The sequence below is a fragment of the Culex quinquefasciatus genome, chromosome 2 (assembly GCF_015732765.1).
Source record: "Culex quinquefasciatus strain JHB chromosome 2, VPISU_Cqui_1.0_pri_paternal, whole genome shotgun sequence".
Classification (NCBI taxonomy): domain Eukaryota; kingdom Metazoa; phylum Arthropoda; class Insecta; order Diptera; family Culicidae; genus Culex; species Culex quinquefasciatus.
Genome location: NC_051862.1, coordinates 205020468 through 205045338, shown reverse-complemented (window position 1 = coordinate 205045338; position 24871 = coordinate 205020468). Strand labels below are relative to the sequence as shown.

The following is a 24871-nucleotide window of genomic DNA, read 5'->3' as shown; positions in this document are numbered from 1 at the left end:
TTTTTGAATTTTTGAATTTTTGAATTTTTGAATTTTTGAATTTTTGAATTTTTGAATTTTTGAATTTTTGAATTTTTGAATTTTTAAATTTTGAATTTTTGAACTTTTGAATTTTTGAATTTTTAAATTTTTGATTTTTTTTTAATTTTTGAATTTTTGAATTTTTGAATTTTAAAATTTTAAAATTTTTGAGATTTTGACATTTTTAATTTTTGAATTTTTAAATTTTTGAATTTATGAATTTTTGAACACACACACACACACATACATACGGAGTAGCACACACGCAAATTTTCAAAATTTCGCTCATAAACACACACACACACACACACACACAACCACCACCACCATAATTTTCACCGCCACCGTCGGTTGTCCACTCCCGCTTCGTTGCCCTTTTCGCTTCCACTTTGGATTTCAATCCCCGGCGGATTCATTCCGCGATTTTCTGTCCACACGTCCACGCCGTCCACAAAAAAAAGTTGCTTCCCTCCTGCATCCGCAAAAAACACTCCTTCCCGTCTTCCTCCACCGAACCGAGAACCAGAATTTGGGAACCCGGTAAACAGCAGACATTCCGTTCGGCCGCCGTCTCACTCCGGCCGAACCTTCCGGCAGGAAAAACACAAAAACTTACCTGCAAACCGGCCCAAATCCTGCCCCTTTCCGACGAACAGCAACCACCACCGGCAACTTCAACTTTTCTGATTTGACAAGTCAAATCGTGAACCAAAGTTTATAGTACAGAAAAGCCTTAAATTTAGTCTTTTTCTAAGTTTTGCACTAAGTTATAAAAAAAGCCTAAAATTTAGGCCCAAAAAAAGACTAATTTTTAGGCCTTTTTCTGACAATACTGACCGAACTTCAAAAAAGGCTAAAAATAAGTCTTTAAAGACTAATGCCGGTTTTCCGTGTATCAGCGTTGTTTACATCAACAAGTTGCAATTTCGAGTCAAAACAGCTTCAAAATTTTAGTTTTCCGCGTAGAATATTCTCCAAAATCCCCGTTTTCCTCCCCTCGTGCTTTGTTATGTTCAACTGGACCTCGCAGCGATGAATCCTATAGTGGTAAGCGTCCCGGGTTTGCCCCGGGACAATCCTCCCGGTAAGTTGCGTTCGTCTTCTAATTTAGAGTTTGACCTTAACTCGCTTGACCCCTCCCGAACAGCCAAACTGCCCCAGCTGGACGATTTCTGCCGCGTCTGTCTGCTCCGGAAGCCGCAGCTCCGTCCGCTGACCAGCCAGTACGAGGGCGTCATGATTCCGGAGATGCTGTTCAAGGTTTCCGGCACGTTGCTTAACATTCTGGAGCAGCTGCCGCGGGTCATTTGCGAGCGGTGCCTCATGAAGCTGGACGTGGCGTTCCACATCTCGAACGAGTTCCGCAAGCAGGAGGAGCTGCTGCGAAGCTTCTGCTGGAAGGGCGCGCTGGTGGACCAGCTGGTGGAGTACCAGCAAACGGAAGAATCTCACCGGAGGTCGCACTCGGAGGGCGTCATTGACAAGTTGGCAACTCCTGCTGCTGCCGCGACCGAACCGGCCCCAATCGAGCAGGTGGAACTATTGTCCGAGGAACAGTTTGACGAAATGATCGAAACAGAGAGCGTCGGTTCCGAGCCGCCAGCACCGGCCGCCGTCGATTCCGAGGAGGTGTTCGAAATGGTGCTGGAGGTGGACCACCTGGAAACGGTCGACCAGTCGTCATCGTCGTCGTTGTCGCAGCCACCGCAGATTAAGGGCGAAAAGTCCCCCGCGGAAGATCCGCCCGAAGCGACCACTTTTAGCGTGGAACTGCTGCCGTCCACGGTGCCTTTGAAGGCGGAATGGGTTGAGGAGGAGGAAGCGGAGGAAGACGGGGACGTATCCTGCTCGGAGCAGGGAGAAACGCAACAAAATCACGACGAAGATGGAGAGGAGTCGTGTGGGACGGTAGATTTCGAAAGCCGGAAGGGCCGCGTCAGATTTTATCCTAGAAAGTACAAAAGTGTGCCGAATGAAAATGGCGAGTTTGAGTGTAAGGAGTGCGGGAAGAGTTTTGCGGTGCGGAAAACGTTTCTGAATCATCTGCGACGGCACGAGCAGGTGCAGGCGGGGACGTTCGAGTGTTTTAGGTGTAATAAAGTGAGTTGGTTCATCTTATTTCCACTTTCAGACGGAGTAAATATTTCTCTAAAATTTGATAATAATTTCAACCAAAATAAGCATTTAACATATAATTTTCTCTGCTCCCTAAAACTTAAAAAAAATCTTGGATTAGTAATTTTATTTTTTTTAATATTTGAGTTTTAAAATCTAAGGAATTTCAAGAATTTTAAGAATTTTAAGAATTTTAAGAATTTTAAGAATTTTAAGAATTTTAAGAATTTTAAGAATTTTAAGAATTTTAAGAATTTTAAGAATTTTAAGAATTTTAAGAATTTTAAGAATTTTAAGAATTTTAAGAATTTTAAGAATTTTAAGAATTTTAAGAATTTTAAGAATTTTAAGAATTTTAAGAATTTTAAGAATTCTAAGAATTTTAAGAATATGTCAAAATTTTAAGATTTCGAAAAATTTCAAAAATTTTAAGAATTTAACAATTTTAAAAATTTCAAGAATTTCAAGAATATCAAGAATTTCTGGAATTTCAAGAATTTTAATTATTTTAAGAATTTTGAGAATTCAAGAATTTTAGAAATTTCAAGATTTTTTAGAAATTAAAGAATTTTTAGAATTTTAAGAATTGTAAAAATATTATATATTTCAAGAATTTTAAGATTTCAAAAAAAATCAATAATTTCAAGAATTCTAAAAAAAAATCAAGAATTTCAAGAATTTAATGAATTTCAAGAATTAAAAGAATTTCTAGAATTTCAATTTTATGAATTTCAAGAAGAATTAAAAGAATTTGAAAAATTTCTGGAATTTCAAGAATATTTGGAATTTTACAATTTTAAAAATTTCAAGAATTTCAAGAATATCAAGAACTTTTGGAATTTCAAGAATTAATTTTAAGAATTTAAAGAATTTCATAAATTTTAAGAATGTCATACATTTTAAAAAATTTAAGAATTTTACAAATTCAAAGACTTTAAAAAATCAAGAATTTGAAAAATTTTAAAGATTTCAGAAATTTCAAGAATTTTAAAAATTGAAAAGATTTCAAGAATTTTAAAAATTTCAAGAATTTTAAGAATTGCAAGAATTTCTGGAATTTGATTAATTTAAAAAAATTCAGAATTTAAGACTTTTAAAAATTTCAAGACTTTTAAAAATTTCAAGAATTTTAAAAATTTCTGGAATTTCAAGAACTCTAACGAATACAATAATTTTAAAAATGTTAAGAATTCACGAATTTTATAATTTTTAAGAATTTCAAAAAATTAAGAATTTTGCGAATTCAAAGAGTTTCAAGTATTTTAAAATTTTTAAGAATTTCAAAAAATTTTAAGATTTTAAGAATCTTAAAAATTTTAAAAATTTCAAGAATTGCAAGAATTTAAAGAATTTTAAGAATTTCAAGAATTTTAATAATTTTAATAATTTTAAGAATTTTTAGAATTTGAGGGGTTACATACAAATAGATCACAAAATTTCATATTACAGAAAAATTATTAAATAATCTCAAAAGATGATTTTCGATCACTCCTGAAAGTTTTGTGAAGATATTTTATGATTATAGTTATTTACGGTTGATTTAAGCTGCAAATGTTGCCATGCGTAAAGCGAACTTTGCGAGTGTTTTCTCTGATCACCGAGTTGATTTACGGGTGCCACGATATTTCGAGATGGGATAGACCAAATTGGCTGAAATTTGGGATGAAGACTCGCAAGATATATCCCGTGTGCATGACGAAGCCCGATTTTGAAATTTTGCATTAAAAAAAAATATATACAAAAATCGAAAACTTTCGATTTTTTATATGAAAAACATAACAATGTTTTCTATCTTTTTAAAAAATAAACTGTTCGAAAATCGGCCTTCGTCATGCAAACGGAACCGGTTCAACGAGTCTTCACCAAAATTTTGAGCCGATTTGGTCAAGGCAGGGTTGAAATAGCGTGGAACCCGTTTCATATAGCTGTATCTCGGCAATGATACATCCAAATGTCTTCAAATTTATTTCGTTAATAGTTGAAAATGTATTGTTTTATGTACATTTTTGCCGATTTACATGTATGTAACCCTTTAAGAATTTCAAGAATTTCATAAATTTCAGGAATTTCAAGAATTTCAAGAGTTTTAAGAATTACCAATTTTTTTTGAAATTTCAGGAATTTCAAGAATTTTAAGATTTTTATGAATTTCTGGAATTTCAAGAATTTTGATAATTTCAATAATTTTAAAAATTTCAAAAATTTAAAAATTCAAGAATTTCAAAATATTTAAGAATTTAAAATTTTCAAAAGTTTTTAAAATTTCAAGAATTTAATTGTTTTTGTTTTGAATAAAAATTAAAATATATTTTTTTAAAGAATTGTAAAAATTTCAGAATTCCATGAATTTTAAGAATTACCATCTCTTTTATCCAGTGCTTCGGCACGAAGGAACGTCTCGCGCGCCACGAAACCATCCACGAGCGCGACCTGGTGTGCGGCGAGTGTGGCCACGAGTGCCGCAACGGGTACGACTACCGGGCGCACATCCGGTCGCATCAGACGGGCAACTTCAAGTGCCGCCGGTGCCTGTTTTCCTGCTCGGCGCGGAAGGACCTGCTGCGGCACAACGCCGAAGAGTGTCCCCGGCGGGGTGAGCCGACCACCGTTACGAGTAAACCTGCGGAAAAGGTGAAGAAAACGCACAAATGTCCCGTCGAGGGCTGCGACTACGTGGCGTCCTCCTACTCAACCATGTACGTCCACAAGCGGTCCAAACATGCGCCCAAGCTAACGTGCGAAATTTGCGACAAGAGTTTTGCGTTTGCGAATTTACTTCGCGAGCACGAGAAACTGCACACCGGAGAAAAGCCCTACCAGTGTGAATGGTGCGACAAATCATTCCGGCGGTTGTTCAGCTACAAGGAACACATTGCCGTCCACGAGGGGCGACCTCGTACGATTGCCAGGTGTGCGGCAAGGGCTTCAGCAGGCCGCGCTATCTGACCGCCCACATGCTGACGCATTCCGAGGAGCGCAACTTTGTTTGCTCGATTTGCAGCAATCGGTACAAAACGAACGGAGAGCTGACGAAGCACGTCCGGTCCAAGCACGAATTGCTCGACTACGGGAAGGGGGACGACCTGATCGAGGAGGACTACAACTATTTTGAGGATGACATTGTAATGTAAGTGTTTGGGATTTTATTTTTAAATGTTTTTTTTTTTAAATGTGCTTAAATGTATGTCTACAAATGTTTTAACAGCTGAATTGTATTGTGTTTTGCCTTTTGTTAACAAATTTCTTCGAAATTCCTGTTTTTTGTTGTTTGAAGTTTGAATTTTTATCAAAATGTAAAAAAATCTAAAAATCTAAAAATCTAAAAATCTAAAAATCTAAAAATCTAAAAATCTAAAAATCTAAAAATCTAAAAATCTAAAAATCTAAAAATCTAAAAATCTAAAAATCTAAAAATCTAAAAACCTAAAAATCCAAAAATCTAAAAATCTAAAAATCTAAAAATCTAAATATCTAAATATCTAAAAATCTAAAAATCTAAAAATCTAAAAATCTAAAAATCTAAAAATCTAAAAATCTAAAAATCTAAAAATCTAAAAATCTAAAAATCTAAAAATCTAAAAATCTAAAAATCTAAAAATCTAAAAATCTAAAAATCTAAAAATCTAAAAATCTAAAAATCTAAAAATCTAAAAATCTAAAAATCTAAAAATCTAAAAATCTAAAAATCTAAAAATCTAAAAATCTAAAAATCTAAAAATCTAAAAATCTAAAAATCTAAAAATCTAAAAATCTAAAAATCTAAAAATCTAAAAATCTTAAAATCTAAAAATCTAAAAATCTAAAAATCTAAAAATTTAATCTAAACATCAAAAATCTGAAAATCTAAAAATCTAAAAATCTTAAAATTAAACACAACACTAAAACTGTAAACAATAAACACTGAAAAACTTTAATATAATAAATAAAAATGAACGGATTTTTAAACTCCCTGCCCCTTGGTAAAAAAATTTCCATACATTTTTTTTCAAATATATGGAGCGTAACATAGCCTTCAACCCTTTCTCCCCCCCCCCCAACTCTTTTCCGTATTAGGAGAAAGCTAAAAAAAACATTTCCTGAAATAATTTAACCGGAGTTTTTTTTTAAAAGGTCCAATGAACCAAATTTCCATTTTTAGTGTTCAAGCAAAACTGAAGCAAAAACTGAAAAATTGGTTTATTGGACCTTTTTTTTTTTAAAAAAAAAAACTCCAGCTAAAAACAATAATGAAAGAATAATTTAAACTTTGCCCCATCTAGAAGAGACGAAAAAAACTTATTCGTGTTGGTCCGAATTTAATCTTTAATTGGGTACTAAAGCCCTATGTCAATTTTTATGTACAACGATAAAAAACACGATTAAAAACCATTTCTGATCGCTTTTTTTTTTCATTTTAATGCAAACAATGCAAACAAAATTTTGATAAGACAACATTTTTGCGATGGATCAACTATGGTCCTCTTGGAACAAGCTGTCAAGTAGGAGCTTTTCAGTCAAGAAGGACCGCGAGGTTAATTTTTCAAAATTGATTTAAAAACCCATTTCAAACTCTTTGTGGTCGTACAAAGGGTCATTGTACTCAGAAAAATTAAGCTTTATCGCTGAAAAAAATAATATCAGCAATCTAAGCTTCATTTTAGGACCCAATTTCCCCAAAACTTTTGATTCACTTTTCTCCGTGCAGCGAGCACATTGGTGGGATTTCCCAAACTGGTCGAATTCAAACGCGTCAAAGAGGACGACTCATCTGAGAGGCCCCTCCCTTTGTCTGTTTTGCAACGACGCTCATGATTCGCTTCGAAAAGGTGGAGAACTGTCATTCAGTCAAAACAAAAACACGGTCCTTGAGCGGTGTTCAGGTTACCTAATCTGGGGCGTGTTTGGTGGGAGGTTTTTTGGATTTTTGACCGGAGATTCCAGGTGGAATTCGATTTTGAACAGTGCATTTTCATAGAATACAGGTATGTTAACATTTTACGTTTATGTTTGTCTCGTTTTGATTTGAAATCTATTTAAATTGCTGCATAAAAAAGTGGTGTTGTTTCTTTAAACCGCAATATTTATTTATGAAATTTCTTTCATTCAAACTTCTTTAACATTCTAGCGCTAAAGATGCGAACGACGCTGACGGTGCTGAAATCGCGCCTCCCCCAGATCGAAAAGGCCGTCCCGTTCCAGGAGATGCTGCCCCTGCAGCTAAAGGGCTCCGTAAGCGGTAAAACGGACAAAACCAGCGATGTGGCCTGCCTGCAGGAGATGGCCGTCATGTTCTCGTGCCTGAAGGCGAACGAATTCAACGAGAGTCTCTGCCCAAAGGAGGTGACGACGTTCAAAAATGTTACAAAGGCTACATCGACAAGAAAGCCACGAAAAAGGAAACCTCCAGCAAGGGCATTCTCGTGCCCGGCAAGGACCTGAACTACAAACAGTTGAACAAGGTGCTGAAGCAATATCCCAATCAGAGTCAGGGAAAGTAGGTTGATTTCTTTTTTTTAGTTCCTTAATAAAAATACGCGATGCCACAACATGTTCACATTTGTGTATTTAATTCATTACAATATCATAAACTTCGCAGATTCGTTCAACGCTAAGGGAAAGATCAATAAATTAAATTGTGTTTATTACAGTTACATACATATCAATTTACATCATACAATTAGATCAACGAACACAAGGTCACAATAATTTACACAGCAAGAGAGAAAATTAAAAACAAAAAAACAATTTCAAATAAATAAAAAACGCACAAAACTAACAAACAAAACGACGCTCAGAAGACCTCCTTGCGGAACTGGAAGCCAAACTGGTCGCACTTGTAGCGTAGCGTTTTGGCGAGCTGGGGCGGCCCGCAGTAGAACACGGTCACCTTGCCCTTTTTCTGGTCCTGGATCTGCTTGAACACCTTGTCCCAGTTGGGCCGACCGGCGTTGGTGCGCGTCTTGAGGCCGGTGATCAGGTCGCGCTTTTCCTGGGCGAGGGAGAGGAAATGAGAATGTGAGTGTTTTTACTGGAGAGCTACATCTGGATGTGAAGGCAGAAAGCTTTGCTTCGTTGGTTCGGATGTAGAGGGCTTGTTGAACGAAATATTTATTTTTAAATATCAATCTATTTGTAAACAAATTGTTAAATTTTGAAGTGTTGCTGTGAGTTTACATTTTTTCAAAATTTATTTTGAGGATAGCAACAGTTTTTTCTAAATCTAGAAATAATTATTCGAGGTTGGATTTTTTTAAATGATCAAAAAAAAGTTTCACAAGCGTTGATAGAAATTTCAAAATTTAGTTTTCAGCTAAATTGAATAAAGCGTTTTGATCATTTTTTATACCCACCAACGACAAATTTCTATGTACCATCAAAAATTTTAAATAATCGAAATTTTACTTTCGAGAAATCTCGATCGTATCTCAAGGAAATCAATGTTTTTGAAATCTTCAAACAAAAATAAAAATTTCTGAAAAATCAAAAACTAACCCGCTTAAAAAAAACAATTAACAATTTTTAACACTTTTTAACAATTTTTTTTACAATTAAAAAAAATGCAATTTTTAACAATTTTTAACAATTAAAAAAACATCATTAAACAATTTAAAAAAATTAAATGTTAAGCACCTTTTTGCAATTTTTAACAATGTTTTACACATTTTTTTTACAATTTTAAAGAAATTAAAGAATTGTAAAAAGTTTTAACAATTTTAAAAAGTTTTAACAATTTTTTAACAATTTTTAACAATTTTTAACAATTTTAAACAATTTTAAACCATTTTGAACAATTTTAAACAATATTGAACAATTTTAAACAATTTTTAACAATTTTAAACAATTTTAAACAATTTTAAACAATTTTAAACAATTTTGAACAATTTTAAACAATTTTAAACAATTTTAAACAATTTTAAACAATTTTAAACAATTTTAAACAACTTTAAACAATTTTGAACCATTTTGAACCATTTTAAACAATTTTTAACAATTTTTCAACAATTTTTAACAATTTTTAACAATTTTTAACCATTTTTAGCAATTTTTAACAATTTTTAACCATTTTTAGCAATTTTTAACAATTTTAAACAATTTTTAACAATTTTAAACAATTTTAAACAATTTTAAACAATTTTAAACAATTTTAAACAATTTTAAACAATTTTAAACAATTTTAAACAATTTTAAACAATTTTAAACAATTTTAATTAATTTTAAACAATTCTAAACAATTTTAAACAGTTTTGAGCAATTTTGAGCAATTTTAAACAATTTTAATCAATTTTAAACATTTTAAAACAATTTAAAAAAATTAGACAATTTTAAACAATTTTAAACAGTTTTAAACAATTTTAAACAATTTTAAACAATTTCAAACAATTTTAAACAATTTTAAAAAATAACAGTTTTAAACAATTTTAAACAATTTCTACACTTTTTAGCTATTTTTTCAATTTTAAGCATTTTTTACAATTTTTGATAATTTTTGTCAATATTTAACAGTGATCAACAATTATTAATAATTTTTAACATTTTTCTTAAATTTTTAATAATTTTTGGCAATATTTAACAGTGATTAACAATTGTTAATAATTTTTAACAATTTTTGTCAATTTTTAACAACTTTTTACAATTTTTTTACAATTTTAAAATTTTATTAACAACTTTTAACAATTTTTAATAAATTTTGACAATTTTTTACAATTTTAACATTTTTTTACAATTTAAACATTTTTTTTATCAAAGTTATCAATTTTTAACAGTTTTTAACAATTTTCTACAATTTTAACAATTTTTAACAATTTTTAACATTTTTAACAATTTTTAACAATTTTTAACAATTTTTAACAGTTTTTAACAATTTTTAACATTTTTAGCAATTTTGAACAATTTTTGACAACTTTAACAATTTTTAACAATCTTTAACAATTTTAAATTTTTTTTTAACAATTTGCTAAATATGATTATAAATGCAGAAAAATGCATTTTAGATTGTTTTCAGTTCAGTTCAGACTTCTATTTTCATCAAAATTATGATGTTCGACAAAAAAATTTGTTGCCCACTGATTTTTTGGACCATATGTTACATAACCTTTGAAAAATATTCGCAACGGCCTAATTAAAAAAATATAATTCTTAACCATTTAACAACTTTAAACAATTTAAGAAAATGTAGCAATTTAAAAAAATACAATTAAAAAAAAAATACAATTTAAAAAAATACTATTTAAGAAATACAATTTTAATTTATTTTTAATATTTATTTCTTGTTGAATTTAACAAATTTTAACAATTATAAACAATATAAATAATTTAGAAAAAAAATTAACCAGGCAATTTAAATCAATTTTAAACAAGTTTTTTTTTTTCAATAATTTAAATTTTACGATTTTTTAATTGAACCAATTTTTTAAGGTTTTGTACATTTTGAACAAATTGGGAAAAAGAAACAATTTTTGTCAGTGTTTATGAAATTTGAAACGATGTGAATAAATTTTAATCAATTTAGTTTTATACATTTTCTTTCAACAATTTCAAATTATTTTAACAATTTCAATACATTTTTGACAATTTTAACATTTTTCAAAAAAACATTGACATTTTTCAGCAGCAAAGAATTTTTAACAGTATTGTCAACAATATTATAAAATTTTTCAATATTTTTAATTTTTTAATAATTTTTGGCATTTTTCAATTATTTGGCAAGTTTTGCTAGTTTCTAACAAATTTTAGCAATTTATAGCAATTTTCACAATTTTGAAGATGTTTAACAATTTATAATATATTCATGTTTTAATTCATTTTTAATTATCGAGAATCGAAATTTGAAACAGCATTTTTGAATATATTTAATTGAAACGATTAAAGTACGGAACTTTATATCCACAGAATTAGAATATTTTCAAAAGTTCCAGGAAATCAATGTTTTCGACCTTTGAATTGAAATCAAAGAAATCTTTAAAAAAAAAAAAATTAATAACTGTCCTACCCACTCTTGGCTATATTGGAAATTTCAACGAAACATCCATTTGACACCTTTGACACCTAAAATTCAACAATTTAGTAGTCGTAACTGCATTTATTTGTATGTAATCACCACGCTGAATCTACCAACCTTCTGGTGCAGCAAATCGAGCGCCAGCTGCAGCCCCACCGCCTTCATGTCGGTCTTCTGCAGCGCACTGGTAATGTACATGTGCATCTCCAGGAACCGCTCCATCGCCCCGCCCAGCTCGGCCTGCTCGATCTCCAGCTGCGAGAGCAGATTCACGAACCACTCGAACGACTGCTGGTCCCGGTTGATCCAGAAAAAGTCCACCTTGCGCAGGTTCATGATCGTGGGCGGAATTTCGCTGGACCACTCAAAGTTACAGCGCGGGCAGCAGTGGCGGGCCTTCCAGTACCGGTGCATGATCGACTGGAGGATCGAGGCGAACGGTGTGACGCCGATGCCGGTGGCGATCAGAATGGCGTGCTGCGCCTGGAAGATGTGACTCGAGGGTGCGCCGTACGGTCCGTCGATGTAGATCTCGAGCGGTTTGCCGACCGGGTAGTTGACCGGTCGCTGCAGCTTGTCCTCGTCGGTGGCGCCCGGTTTGTGGTGCGGGGAGACGGTGCGCGGAAGGATCTTGCCCTCTTCGGCTTCCTTGGCGGTGAAGACGCCGGGCGAGACGACCATCGAGTTGGTCGAGTCGCGCGGTTCGCAGTTTTCGAGGCTGGGCGTTTTGAACGCGATGATCGTGGGCTTGTTGCGCATGTAGCGGAAGCTCTGGGCGAGCGATTTGTTCTGCGGACTGAGGTAGGCTAGGCCGAGCGACTGAAGACGTGCCTTGCGGATCTGAACTTCGTCGAAGGAGCGCTCGGATTCGGAGCGCATGTACTCGCGGAGGCTGGAAAGAGGGGTAAATAGACCATTTTTTATAATTTCAAACAATTTTTAACAGTTATGTAATAATTTTAACAATTTTGAGCAATTTTTAACAATTTCTGATAATTTCTAAGAATAAAAAAAAATATTAAAAAAATGAAAATTTTAACAATTAAAACAAAAATTACAATTTAAGCAATTATTCTAACAGTTTTTAACAATTTTTCACAATTAAAATAAAAACAACTATAAAAAAACAATTTAAACAATTTTAAACAATTTTAAACAATTTTGAAAAATTTTAAACAATTTTAAACAATTTTAAACAATTTTAAACAATTTTAAACAATTTTAAACAATTTTTAACAATTTTAAACAATTTTAAACAATTTCATACAATTTTAAACAATTTTAAACAATTTTAAATTTTTTTAAACAATTTTAGACAATTTTAAGCAATTTTAAACAATTTTAAACAATTTTAAACAATTTTAAACAATTTAAAACAATTTTATACAATTTTAAACAATTTTAAACAATTTTATACAATATTAAACAATTTTAAACAATTTTAAGCAATTTTAAACAATTTTAAACAATTTTAAACAATTTTAAACAATTTTAAACAATTTTAAAGAATTTTAAACAATTTTAAACAATTTTAATTTTTTTTTAAACAATTCTAAACAATTTCGAAACATTTTAAATAATTTTTAACAATGTTAAACAGATTTATACAATTTTAATCAAATTTCCACAATATTAAACAATTTTAAACAATTTCAAACAATTTAAAACAATTTTAAAACATTTTAAACAATTTTGAGCAATTTTAACAATGGTTAACAATTTTTAACAATTTTTAACAACTTTTAACAATTTTTGACAATTTTTAACAGTTTTTAACAATTTTCAACAATTTTTAACAATTTTTAACAATTTTTAACAATTTTTAACAATTTTTAACAATTTTTAACAATTTTTAACAATTTTTAACAATTTTTAACAATTTTTAACAATTTTGACAATTTTGAAAAATTTTAACAATTTTTAACAATTTTTAACAATTTTGACAATTTTGAAAAATTTTAACAATTTTTAACAATTTTTCACAATTTTTAACAATTTTTAACAATTTGTAACAATTTTAAACCGTTTTAAATTTTTTTTAACAATTTTAAACTTTTTAAAAGCAATTTTAAACATTCTTGAACATTTTTTAACAATTATAACGATTTTGAACAATTTGAGCTGGTTTAAACAATTTAAGACAAATTTATACAAATTTGTACAAATTTATACAAATTTATGCAAATTTAAACAAATTTATATAAATTTATACAAATGTATACAAATTTATACAAATTTATACAAATTTATACAAATTTATACAAATTTATACAAATTTATACAAATTTATACAAATCTATACAAATTTATACATATTTATATAAATTAAAAAAAAAATAAACAAGTTCAAACAATGTTTCATGAGTTTGTTCACAGCGGTACTTACACCATCATCCGCTCGCGCTTTTTGACCTTGTTCTGCATGTCCGGCATCGAGAGCGACTTCTCCAGCGGTACCTTCTGCAGCAGCAGCTTGTGGGCCAAGTTGTGTTCCGGAGTGACCTTCCGTTTGGGTCCTTCCTCCAGGCCATCGTCCCCGGTGAAGGCCTCGTTCGAGACTCCACCATTGCTGCGGAGCGCGTCTTTCCGGGAGAAGGTCCGCTGCAGGGTTGCTTGGATCTTCTTTATGGCTTTGTTTTCCGAGAGCTGGCGGTCGAACTTGGGCGGAGAGTGCGGTTGTGGTGCCGTGTAGCTCTCCATGGCCAGTTTGGAGGTTCCCGGGGGTAGTCGTTTGTTGATGAGCGGTTTGTCGAAGGTGTTGTCGGGGGTTTTCGCTAGGGGGGATTCGACGGTTTTGATGATTCCGGTGTTGAACTTGAGCGGGAGTTCCTTGGGCTTTTCCTGTACCACTTCGGTGGTCGGTGAGGACGAAGAGCAGGGTGAAGTGGAGCAGCCCGCGATGACTGCGGGGATCTCGCCGTTGTGCAGTCGTTCCTGTTCCTTCTCGAAGAAGCCGTGGAGGCGGTTGGTCCATTCGCCGACGCCTCGGATGTGCAGCCAGATGTAGTCCTCCTGTTCGGGGGCGCTACTCAGCGTAAACGGATGCCACTCGTACTGGGCAATGGCGGGAATGTTGACGAAGACGTAGTCCCCAGGACGGAAGCAAAAGTGCAGCGGCCGCTTGATGACCAGGTGGGTAACCTTGGACGGGAGCAGCAGCCCGGACGAGATGTACGTCTTGCCATGCTCTGTACGCATCCAAACTAATCTTTGGTGAATGGTTTATTACGTGTGGCCCGGTCGGAAGGGAGTGCTGTGCGGACTTACCTTACGGTACGCTCCACGAGGAAGATGGTACCCGGCACGATGAACCACTTCCAGAAGTTCGGTCCGTGGAAGATTACCAGAATCCAGAACGGGATGTACAGCAGATGCGTCCAGTAGAACACCTAGAGAGATTCGTGAGAAAGATATTCCAAGTTGTGTGTCATGAAGAGTCAGTTTCGAGAAGAGGAAACAGAAAGAACAGAGAGAAATCGGTTAGTTGGATAGCTGAAGGTTCCGGGACGGAACGAAGACAAGTTCGGGACTAGCGGGTATACTTCGAAGCTGCCTCCTCGGCGCACGAACGGCTGCGAGCAGATGAACATCACCAGCAGGATCACGAACAGGGCGATTCCGGTTGGGTTTGCGCAGCCTCCGACGAGCCCAAAGAGACCAGGTCGGGCCGTGAACAACCACTCGGCCGTGGTGTAGTTGTTCGCGTTGATGACCGGATCGTTGACGACGATCGTGGCTGGTTAGTGTGGTCCCGGGGTTTTTATGTACACAGAGTAGTTGTATTTACAGCAGGATCGGTGAAGATCGGAAGAATATACACATAGGAGAAGAAGAGGTGGTGGTGTAGAAGTGGCAGGCAGGTTGGAGATCAGTTGCAGGTGCGGTTTAATTAAAAAGAAATGCAATAAAGAAAGATTACTTAGAGGTTAATCCAAATTTACGCGACGCGCGGCTAGGTTAAGTCAGTTTAGTGGAAGAGTCATGTGTACAAGAGGAAAGGTATCTGGTTTATAGCAGGAATTCTAGTTACAATGTTGGCTGTCAATGCCCGGTCATAACTTGGACTTTCGCAAATCGTAGCAGGCCGCTTGAAGTCGCACCGCGTTAAGGGCATCTCCACCGCGCAGTAGAGCTAGTTTTTTAGACATCTGTCAAACCATTTTATGACGCTTGCCGCGGCAGCGTTCTACCTTATGGCATGTTTCCCACCAAATTACACAAACTCTGCAGCACTGCGATGCAATTTTCCCACACAAGAACCGAAAAGGGGATAAAAACAGAGCGCCGCCGCCGGCGACATGTCAACAAATCTAATCCCCATGTCCAAATCCGGCTGGTCTGGTTGTCCCGCGGGACTGTATTATTCAAATGTCTTGCCGGGTTGCACATTCAACTGGCATCCGCCGAGCTTCGGAAACTAGCTTCTGATGGTAGAGGAAGCTGCAGTGGAAAATAAAAATGGAAATCCGTCCTTCTCAAGAGAGTCTCTTGTTCTGTAGCTTCGCAGAACAGTGCGGAGATGATTTTCCCTGTGCGACCGGGTATGTCCAATTTTGGGAAGCGCAACCCAGATTCCCCGTAATGTATGCTGGATTAGACCAGTGGTTCCCAATTAAATAGCGCATTTGCTGTAGAATTTTGCCATAATGGCTGCTTGTTACGTTGAACTTGACAACCCCTGGCCACGTTTTGGACGATTTGCTGCACACGATGCACTGCGAGAGTTGACAATTCGCCGAGAGAGAAGAAAAATGCAATTACGTCCAAAAAGGCTGCCAAGGGGCATATGAACGTAACAATGATACCGTGGGGGGTACTCTGAAATGGACAAGTGTCTCTGTCTGTGGCAGATTCTAAACCTAGAGGAGCGTTGTAATTAGAGCAACATGAAAATGAAATAAGCCCTCGAGGGTTTTGACAGTTGCGCCCTGCTATAAAGTTAGGGTGGTGTCTAATTTAAAATATTTACAGCAAATTTAAATTTTCCAAACGGAGGCAACACTTACTGAAGTTGAACAGATGCATGATGGTGTGGAGCAGACTGTAGGCGGCCACCGCCACCCCGGTCAGCTTGTGCAGGTAGATGTGCTGGTCCAGCGGCAGGACGGCGGTGAAGCCCCGCGTCCGGAGAAACGTGATACACTGGCGCAGCATGAGCACCAGGATGAAGGCACAGTTAAAGTTGAGACATTGTCCTGTGGGAGTTCATGGGGAGAGACGAGAAAACAAGATGATGGGCGATTGCATCGGACTTGAAGAGATAAGATTCAGGGTGGCACATGTTGGGAGCATTTTCTTAACGCCTCGGAAAAGCCGTCAAACAGCTTTGTTTACACCTTGCGCCATAATGGCGCCCCCCTTTTTGTGACAGCTCGTGCCATAATAACTCGCTTACCGCACGCTCGCGCCAAAATAACGAATCCGTTGCTCTTGCGATACTGAATCGCACGCGAGATAAACAGGCCCACGTTGATCAGCGTAAACACGGCCAGAAATGACAGGTACACGTAGTTGTTCTTGATGTACGGCGCCGTCAGCTGGTGGGGCAGCGGTTTCTTCTTCTGTTTCTTCCGGACCACGTTCTCCTGGGGCAGCGGCACCAGCCACCGGTCGATGCTGGGAAAATCAAACAAAAAGTAAGGTTATGTCTAGCGGCGTTTCTATAAAAAACCTAACCTAACCTAACCTAACCTCACCTTATGCTAAGATTCTCCAGCAGGCCGCCGTGCTTTTCCAGCTGACTTTTGAGCGCCTCGTAGGTGATCGCGCCCCGGTTGAACTTGTCGGCGTCCTCAAACATGGCCATGGTCAGATCTTCGATCTACATCCGGGCGCCCGTCAAACGTCATCCATCATTGCGCGCGAGCCGGTGACAGGTTCATGAAAGTTGTTTTTTTTCGCAATTTGAAGAAAAAAAGGGTTAGTTGGAGAGAAGAAAATGAAATAATTAACAATTAACGCTCATTTGCAGAAACACACAGTCGAGGACGGAGCAGGCCTTGGCAAAACTATCTCAAATATTGCATCAAAGTGGGCGAGGAGGGGCCTCCTTGGATGTTGTTGTTGTTGTTGTTGTCGTATAGCTAGAGGAGTGCTAATGAGCGCCGAGTAAGAGGAGAGGCCGTCGGCCAATTAATCTTGCCACATGGACTGAAGGGAACAGTGGACATTTGACGCGAAACATCCGCGGCCCCCAGACGTACTCCTCACTTCCCTCTCCCTCTTTTCATAATGGAATTATTTGTAGTAATCGGTTCAAGTATGGGGCCGCGCGTCGATACCGCGATGAGTTATAATTTATTCCTGCAGTCTTAACTTATGATACAAATTATGCTCCGGATGGTGCGAGTGACTTGTTTATGTTTCCGGCTGCTGGCCGGAGGTTCTGCGACATAGGAGATTTATTGCCGGAAGGTTCCGACAACTGCGCAGTGCGGAGTTTGAAAAATAAACTTCATGAAGCAGATTGGCGTTTTTATAGCATGATTGTCAAAATGTCAAAAAACTTACAGGGTTGTCAAACAATCGAATTTTATAGCATTCGTCATTATGGCGAATACTTCAAAGTGTCAAACGTGACAGCGGCAGCCAAACATTCCAACACTCCCGCCGCAGCGAGTTCTGTAAAAGGGCAATAAAATTATGCTAACATTTTTTTCTCCTTTATTTGATGAGTCTCGTTTGTCCCTTCACCATCGCTTAAACCCTAATGAATGTTAATGGAATGGAACGCTTTTTTTACCCTCTTTGGGAGATAGCAAAATTAGCACTTTGCCCCGCATTGCTTTGCACTCGATGTATACGTCGACGTTAGCCAATAAGACACATTGATTTAATCCCACGTGAAGATCCCTAGAGGAGGAATTCTCAATGAAAAGCTTATTTTTTCTGCTTCTGCTTTTAAGATGCATTTAATATAGATCAGAAAAAACTTCAAACAATAATTGAGAAATTGTTAGTTTATAATTATTTAAATTTTGTTTAAATTGACCATTTAATTGTTGATTTGAAGCAATTTACGATCATTTGTCAGTTATTCTCATGTATGTTTTAGTTTTTTGTTTTGTTTTTTAAATCTTTTTTTTGTTTTATGATGTTTTTGAATTCGCTACTAGAAAGTTCCAGAACTTTAACATCAAATTTGAGTTCTGCGACCCAATGTTGGTCAAATTCGAATAGTTGATTGTCTATTAAATTACAAAAAGCATTTTTTTCATTATTTCATCAACGCCATTTTGGTCACCCTATTGGATTTAAAAAAATCAAAATCACTTTAGCGTAGTTTACTGGTCATTAAAAATATGACAACAATTTTTTTTCGTGATTCGATTACCCGAAGTGAAATTTTTCCGAGGCCTTTGAATAATCGAGTCTGGACTGTATTGCAAATGCTGGTTTGAATATTTTGAAAACTGGTTTGAAAGGAATATTTCTTTCAAAAATTGCTCAATATTTGAATTATTCTACAATAAATAATCTTTTACTCTATTTCAATGCTTGAAACAATTTTCATTATATTTTTAATTGTATTGATTCTATTTATTGGTAATCATTAAGTAATTATTTTGAGAATGTTCTAGCATAAGAATGTGAAATATTTCAAATGTAATATTTATGTAGAATTTCGCTATTTTTTGAGATTTTGATTTGTGTATTTAGAAGGTTTGTCCACGATTTATGTTTAATTCTTATTTTTGTAAAAATCAAAAAAAAAATCGGAAATCAGTTTTAGAGACAACATCGAATTTGCAATCGAAAATGACTTGACACATTTTGCCTTCCTCACTGAGGTAAGGCTATAATCCTGCTCGAAAAAGTAACTTTTGAAAAACAGCTCGTAGACCTATATTCATGTATACCTATCGACTCAGAATCGAAAACTGAACAAATGTCTGTGTGTGTGTGTGTATGTGTGTGCGTATTCCCCTTGGTGCTCAAAATTCTTGCCAAGTTTTCTCGGCACTGGCTGATCCGATTTGAGTCAAACAAGTTGCATTCGGTCCGGTTTGATGCCCCATACTGCACTATTGAATTGTTTGAAGATCCGATAAGTAGTTCAAAAGTTACGTATAAAAAAGTGTCAAAGTTGCGAATCGGATCTCACATAAATGCATGTAAACTATATCCAGACCCATCACCCGACCCATCGTTGGTTAGGTTATCAAAAGACCTTTCCAACGAGTCCAATAAATTGAAGATCTGGCAACCCTGTCTCAAGTTATGACCACTTAAGTGATATTTATGTACTTTTTTGAAGCCGGATCTCACTTAAATGTATGTAAACTATGTACGGATCCATCATACGACCCATTGTTGGTTAGGTAATCAAGAGACCTTTCCAATGAGTTCAAAACATTGAAGATCTGGCAACCCTGTCTCGAGTTATGACCACTTAAGTGATATTTATGTACTTTTTTGAAACCGGATCTCACTTAAATGCATGTAAACTATATCCGGATCCATCATCCGACCCATTGTTGGTTAGGTAATCGAAAAACCTTTCCAACGAGTCCACAACATTGAAGATCTGGCAACCCTATCTCGAGTTATGACCACTTAAGTGATATTTATGTACTTTTTGAAGACGGATCTCACCTAAATGCATGTAAACGATGTCCGGAACCATCGTCCAACCCATCGTTGGTTAGGTAATCGAGAGACCTTTCTAACGAGTCCACATCATTGAAGATCTGGCAACCCTGTCTCGAGTTATGACCACTTAAGTGATATTTATGTACTTTTTTGAAGCCGGACCTCACTTAAATGCATGTAAACGATGTCCGGATCCATCATCCGACCCATCGTTGGTTAGGTTCTAACGAGTCCACATCATTGAAGATCTGGCAACCCTGTCTCGAGTTATGACCACTTAAGTGATATTTATGTACTTTTTTGAAGCCGGATCTCACCCTAAATGCATGTAAACGATGTCCGGATCCATCATCCGACCAATCATTGGTTAGGTAATTGAGAGATCTTTCCAACGAGTCCACATCATTGAAGATCTGGCAACCCTGTCTCGAGTTATGACCACTTAAGTGATATTTATGTACTTTTTTGAAGCCGGATCTCATTTATATGCATGTACCCATCTAACCAACCCATCGTTGGTTAGGTAATCGAAAGACCTTTCCAACGAGTCCACAACATTGAAGATCTGGCAACCCTATCTCGAGTTATGACCACTTAAGTGATATTTATGTACTTTTTTGAAGCCGGATCTCACCTAAATGCATGTAAACGATGTCCGGATCCATCATCCAACCCATCGTTGGTTAGGTAATCGAGAGACCTTTCTAATGAGTCCACATCATTGAAGATCTGGCAACCCTGTCTCGAGTTATGACCACTTAAGTGATATTTATGTACTTTTTTGAAGCCGTATCTGAGGAAGGCATCAACCACATAGGTGGATTAAGTTAGTTTTTTGATAAAGCCTTTGTCAAGTTATAGACATTTTAAGGTTATTTTTATTCGAAAATATTTAGTTTTTAACCATACAAAAAAAAAATGCAGGAAAAGCGCCTCTTCAAAAAATATTTTTGAAGAGTTGAGCAAATTTCCATCAATTCTATTGTTTTGATTGGACTTCAAAGTTTAAATTTGATGAAAAATGAGTTTTTCTCGGTGTCATCTAATAAGCCCTCCTTTTTGAACTCGGAAAGTATTAGTTCGATTTTAAATGCTAAAAATTGAACAATGGTGAATTTTCCGCTCTTTGTCTAAAAAAAACATTTGAATTTTATAAATCCAGCCCAACTTTTGAAAACATCGAAAATAAGTGTTTTAGCCATTTCAAAATGTTACTCTTTGTTCAATAAAATTATTTTTATTGAAAGGTGCAGAAAATTTCACACAAGTGAGATATCGCGAGTTGAAAAATTTGGAGTTGCCACTAAGATAATTTATTTAAAAAACTTAACATATTTCGAAACATTTCAGCCATAAATGAATTACTAATTAATAGTAGGTAAAAAATCAAATAAAAAAATCGGATTTTTTTCCGGGTATCTATTTTTTCTGAAAAGTTCCTAAAACTTTGCCAAATCTCACTTCTCAAGATACAGATTTTGGAATATGTATTTAAATTCCTATTTGGTATGACCAACCTGCACGGAGACTGGACACTAATTATGCCAAATGGCTTTTTTGACATAGGGAATGCATAGACAAAGATTCATTTAAATTAAAAAAAAGAAGAATTACTCTAAAAACGGAGTATATCTGCATAAATTAAAACAACAGAATTTTCAAACTTCTTTAGACTTTTTTTAAACTGCATCGTTTCTTCTAACTTATTTTCATTAACCAATTTCTTGGAGAACTTCCCAATAGAAAATAATGAGATAGTGCCGCCAGTCGGTGGCATCTTCCCGCCCTAATACAACCAACCTGTCGTTATCGGTTTTCTGGTCTGGGCTGAATGTGGGATCCAATAAAAGCCTGCCACATCAACAACAACAACAACGCGGTGAAATAAAATAAATAATTTATTTTTCTCATTACGAGTTTAATCCAATTTCTGCACGGGGCCCGCTGCGGGAGGAATTTCTTCGCGGAACCACTTTTTTCTTTACTTGACGACGTCGACGAGTTTGGAGCTGCCACACAGAGAGCGAGGGTAGTCGTCATCGTCCTGGCTGGGGTTTGGTTTTTCTTCCATAGACGAGATTGGATTTGTTTTAATTTAATTATAAAAGTAAATTGGAAGCAATTTTTATTCGCATCGATTACCGGGGAGGGAAACGGGACTAATGAGCGACAACTTGTCACATGTTGTTGAATGATTTGTGGGCGAAACTGAAAATATGTGGGACTTTTTTGTTGCTATCTTAGTTGTTTTATTTGATGAAAGTTACATTTTGTTTAACAAGGCAAAATATCCCACTGAAACTTGGGGTCGTCTTTCGGTGCAATACCTCGAACCTTGATCCGATACTGGCGGTCCCGTTTGACAATGGTCCACACCTGGCTCGGATCGATACCCGGAACGACACGACGGTGCTGCTGGCTGACGAGTTCCGCTCGGTTCAGGTAGCGGCCTTCGTACCCGTTGATTAGCACCACACAACCGGTGGGAACTTCCGCGAACGTTAGTTGGTCATTCTCAGGTATATTTTTTAGGATTTTTTTTACAATTTACATATTATTTCGTGAAGGAAAAGCAAATACTTTTTTTTACATTCGTGTACTTATCTTGTTGTTGAAAAGTCCTAATCATTTTCTACAACTTTGCCAAAGACACCAAATCGATCAGAAAATCCCTCCTCAAGTAAAGTAAAAAAAAGGATTTTTTCCCATGACCCACAAAGAGCATCCGGGCGGGCCCCACATATTTTGTCCAAAAACTCATAGAAAAACGGTAATTGAACATAATGCTTCGGTTTTAACTTTATTTGAAATCTTTTGTTGTGATCTTTCGACTGATGTATCGAAAAACTGCATATTTTAATGTTAAACTTAAAGAAAAAATAACCCATGAAATCCACAATTTGGGGTTCTCTCCAGAAGTGCATATTTTCATGAAAATGATGAGTATTAACGCTGAAACCAATAAATTCAAACATTAACTATGGTTTTGTAAATAGTTTGATAATTTCTTAGAGCAATTTTTAGTTAAAATACGGTGTTTCGTAATTGTGGGATGTCATCCAAAAATCATGGAACAGGTAATTTGGAGGCAGTGTTTCGCTGCTCTTGATAAAATAGTCTTAAAATGTAGAATTGTGTTCAATAGAATCACTGGTACTAGTGGAACAGCAAGATATTGTCCGTTTCTCTCCAAGGTACACGCCGCGCGGCATTTCAGAATGAGCCGCAGACACTGTTGCCAGCGATTTTCTGCACTTTTGGTGCAAAAAAAAAAAAAAATTCCCGGCAACAATGCCATGCAATTCTAAGAAGAAGATAAACAAAAACAAAACGCACAGTATAGGATTTGACAGCGCGCATTTGCCGAAAGTGCGGCGCGTCGTTTCGAGGCTGGTATGCCGCGTGTCCTTTTCGGGAACACGCGCAATAATGGACAACACAAGGTCTTAAAATTAGTACCAACTGTTGTCAAACTAACGGGGTCTCTTTTTAGTTTGACACCCCTTTTAAACGGAGTTCACGCACACTATCAAACGTTTGTTTTGATAGTGTGCGTGAGCACCGTGTAAAAAGTGACAGTTGCTGACTTTTTGACTTTGACCAACCAACTAAAAAAGTGTCAAACGAAAAAGTGACCAACCACCGGGGGTTGAGTGTAGTTCGAATGTTGGGATGACCGATTTTGGCAACACCCAACACGGCGTCTTTTTCAGGGGGGTAGTATTTTTTGAGAAATAGCAAGAAAACTGTCATACACATATGAAAGTGTGGAACATCCCCGTTCATTTGCGGGGCGAACGAAAATCTTTGGTCGGGAAAAATCAAAGTTATCCTCATTTGAAGTTTTTGAACTTTTTTCCTATGGGGCCAAATTTCGTCTATTTAAATTTAGTATTGTTATAAGTCTACATGGGCATGATTTATGGTTCAGATCATATGATTTCTTATGGGAAATGATGCAAGGAACATTTTTCCTGAAGCACGCAAAGTGATTGAAAATAAGGGAAAAAAGTTATAAAGGTTTTGTTGGAAATTTGGGAGATTTTCTGATAAAATTGCACACCCCTTTCCCAAAAACCGCAATGTTTTTGATATTCAGATCATTATTTTGATTAATTCTTTTTTGAGAAATGTTTCTGGGCCCATTGAGTATATAAATCACTACAGAAAAGTGTAATTGGTTGGGTTTATGCTCAACTGTAAGCCACTTTTATGAATTTTGGATTTCAACCGAATCAACATATTTTTGTTTGTTTTTGTTATAAAATGTACCGTTTCCATTAGATTTTCACATTTGTATTAGTCTTATTAAACCTCACAAGAGATCTCGTACTTATTTTGAGGTCAGGTGATAATATTGTAAATCAAAATCAAATCAAACCATCCACATTAACGACCCCAGGTCTTTTGTGGCCTCTATTCCAAGTTTCTGTTCGAACCTAGGAGTCCGAAGGCTTGAATGGGGAGAGCAGCCAAACCTCTTTCTACTCCAAAGAACCTTCTACCCCAGTGTTTGAACTGACGACCTTTGGATTGCGAGTCCAACCGCCGCCAGCGATTCCACCGGAGTAGGCTTGGTTTGGTTTGTTTGTAATTATGGCATGGAGACGACTCCTACACCTGGAATAACTTAACGGCCTAACAACAACCAAGGCCGGGACCGACGTTTTACTTCCTCATCCGATGGAAGGTTGGAGCAGATGGGAATCGAACCCAGGATCATCCGCTTACAAAGCGGACAGCGTAACCATTCGGCCACGCACTGCCACTGTGATCAATTATTTGTGTGTTTTTAGCAAAACAATTTAATTGTTGTATTGTTCGTTGTTTCAAATTTGGATGCCAGACTTGTTTAGTATGTTAAGCTCAATTATTTGAGATTAAATTAATAGATTTACATACATTTAAACTTTTTAATGATTTTTACGCAATATTTATGTTATAACCAATAATTGCAAGTTCAACTCTGTAGTTTCAATACAAATAATATAGCCCAAATGGAAATACAAATTAACAAAAGGCATAGAAATAGAAACTCTGTGATTGTATTTACACTGCATGTCTCAATTAGATACAAAACATATCATGTGGACCATGTACTCACAAAAAAAAGTGAAAATTTAATGTAAACGGTACATTTTATAACCAAAACACACAAAAATATGT

The 24871-nt window shown here is 35.7% G+C and overlaps 3 protein-coding genes across 3 annotated transcripts in view; 2 read left to right on the top strand and 1 right to left on the bottom strand.

Annotated features, from left to right (window-relative positions):
• The first annotated feature begins 911 nt into the window (after nt 1-911).
• Nucleotides 912-5267, top strand: LOC119767302 (zinc finger protein 260-like). The gene is given in 4 exon segments (XM_038255614.1): nt 912-1105; nt 1169-2121; nt 4513-5026; nt 5029-5267. Coding segments are annotated over 4 exon segments (1758 nt in total). The 5' UTR covers nt 912-1053.
• Nucleotides 5268-6935: 1668 nt separating this feature from the next.
• On the top strand, nt 6936-7666 carry LOC119767307. Its single transcript, XM_038255627.1, is given in 3 exon segments — nt 6936-7097; nt 7241-7468; nt 7471-7666. Coding segments are annotated over 2 exon segments (363 nt in total). The 5' UTR covers nt 6936-7097; nt 7241-7248; the 3' UTR covers nt 7614-7666.
• LOC6034332 (NADPH oxidase 5) overlaps nt 7660-24871 on the bottom strand; it is a 125191-nt gene continuing 107979 nt past the window's right edge. Inside the window, exons 9-16 of the mRNA XM_038255630.1 lie at nt 16810-16934; nt 16509-16729; nt 16120-16308; nt 14656-14849; nt 14381-14502; nt 13500-14321; nt 11231-12005; nt 7660-8104 (exon numbers count right to left, since the gene is read on the bottom strand). Coding sequence (XP_038111558.1) covers nt 7907-8104; nt 11231-12005; nt 13500-14321; nt 14381-14502; nt 14656-14849; nt 16120-16308; nt 16509-16729; nt 16810-16934 — 2646 coding nt within the window. The 3' untranslated portion in view covers nt 7660-7906. The remainder of the gene's footprint in view (nt 8105-11230; nt 12006-13499; nt 14322-14380; nt 14503-14655; nt 14850-16119; nt 16309-16508; nt 16730-16809; nt 16935-24871) is intronic.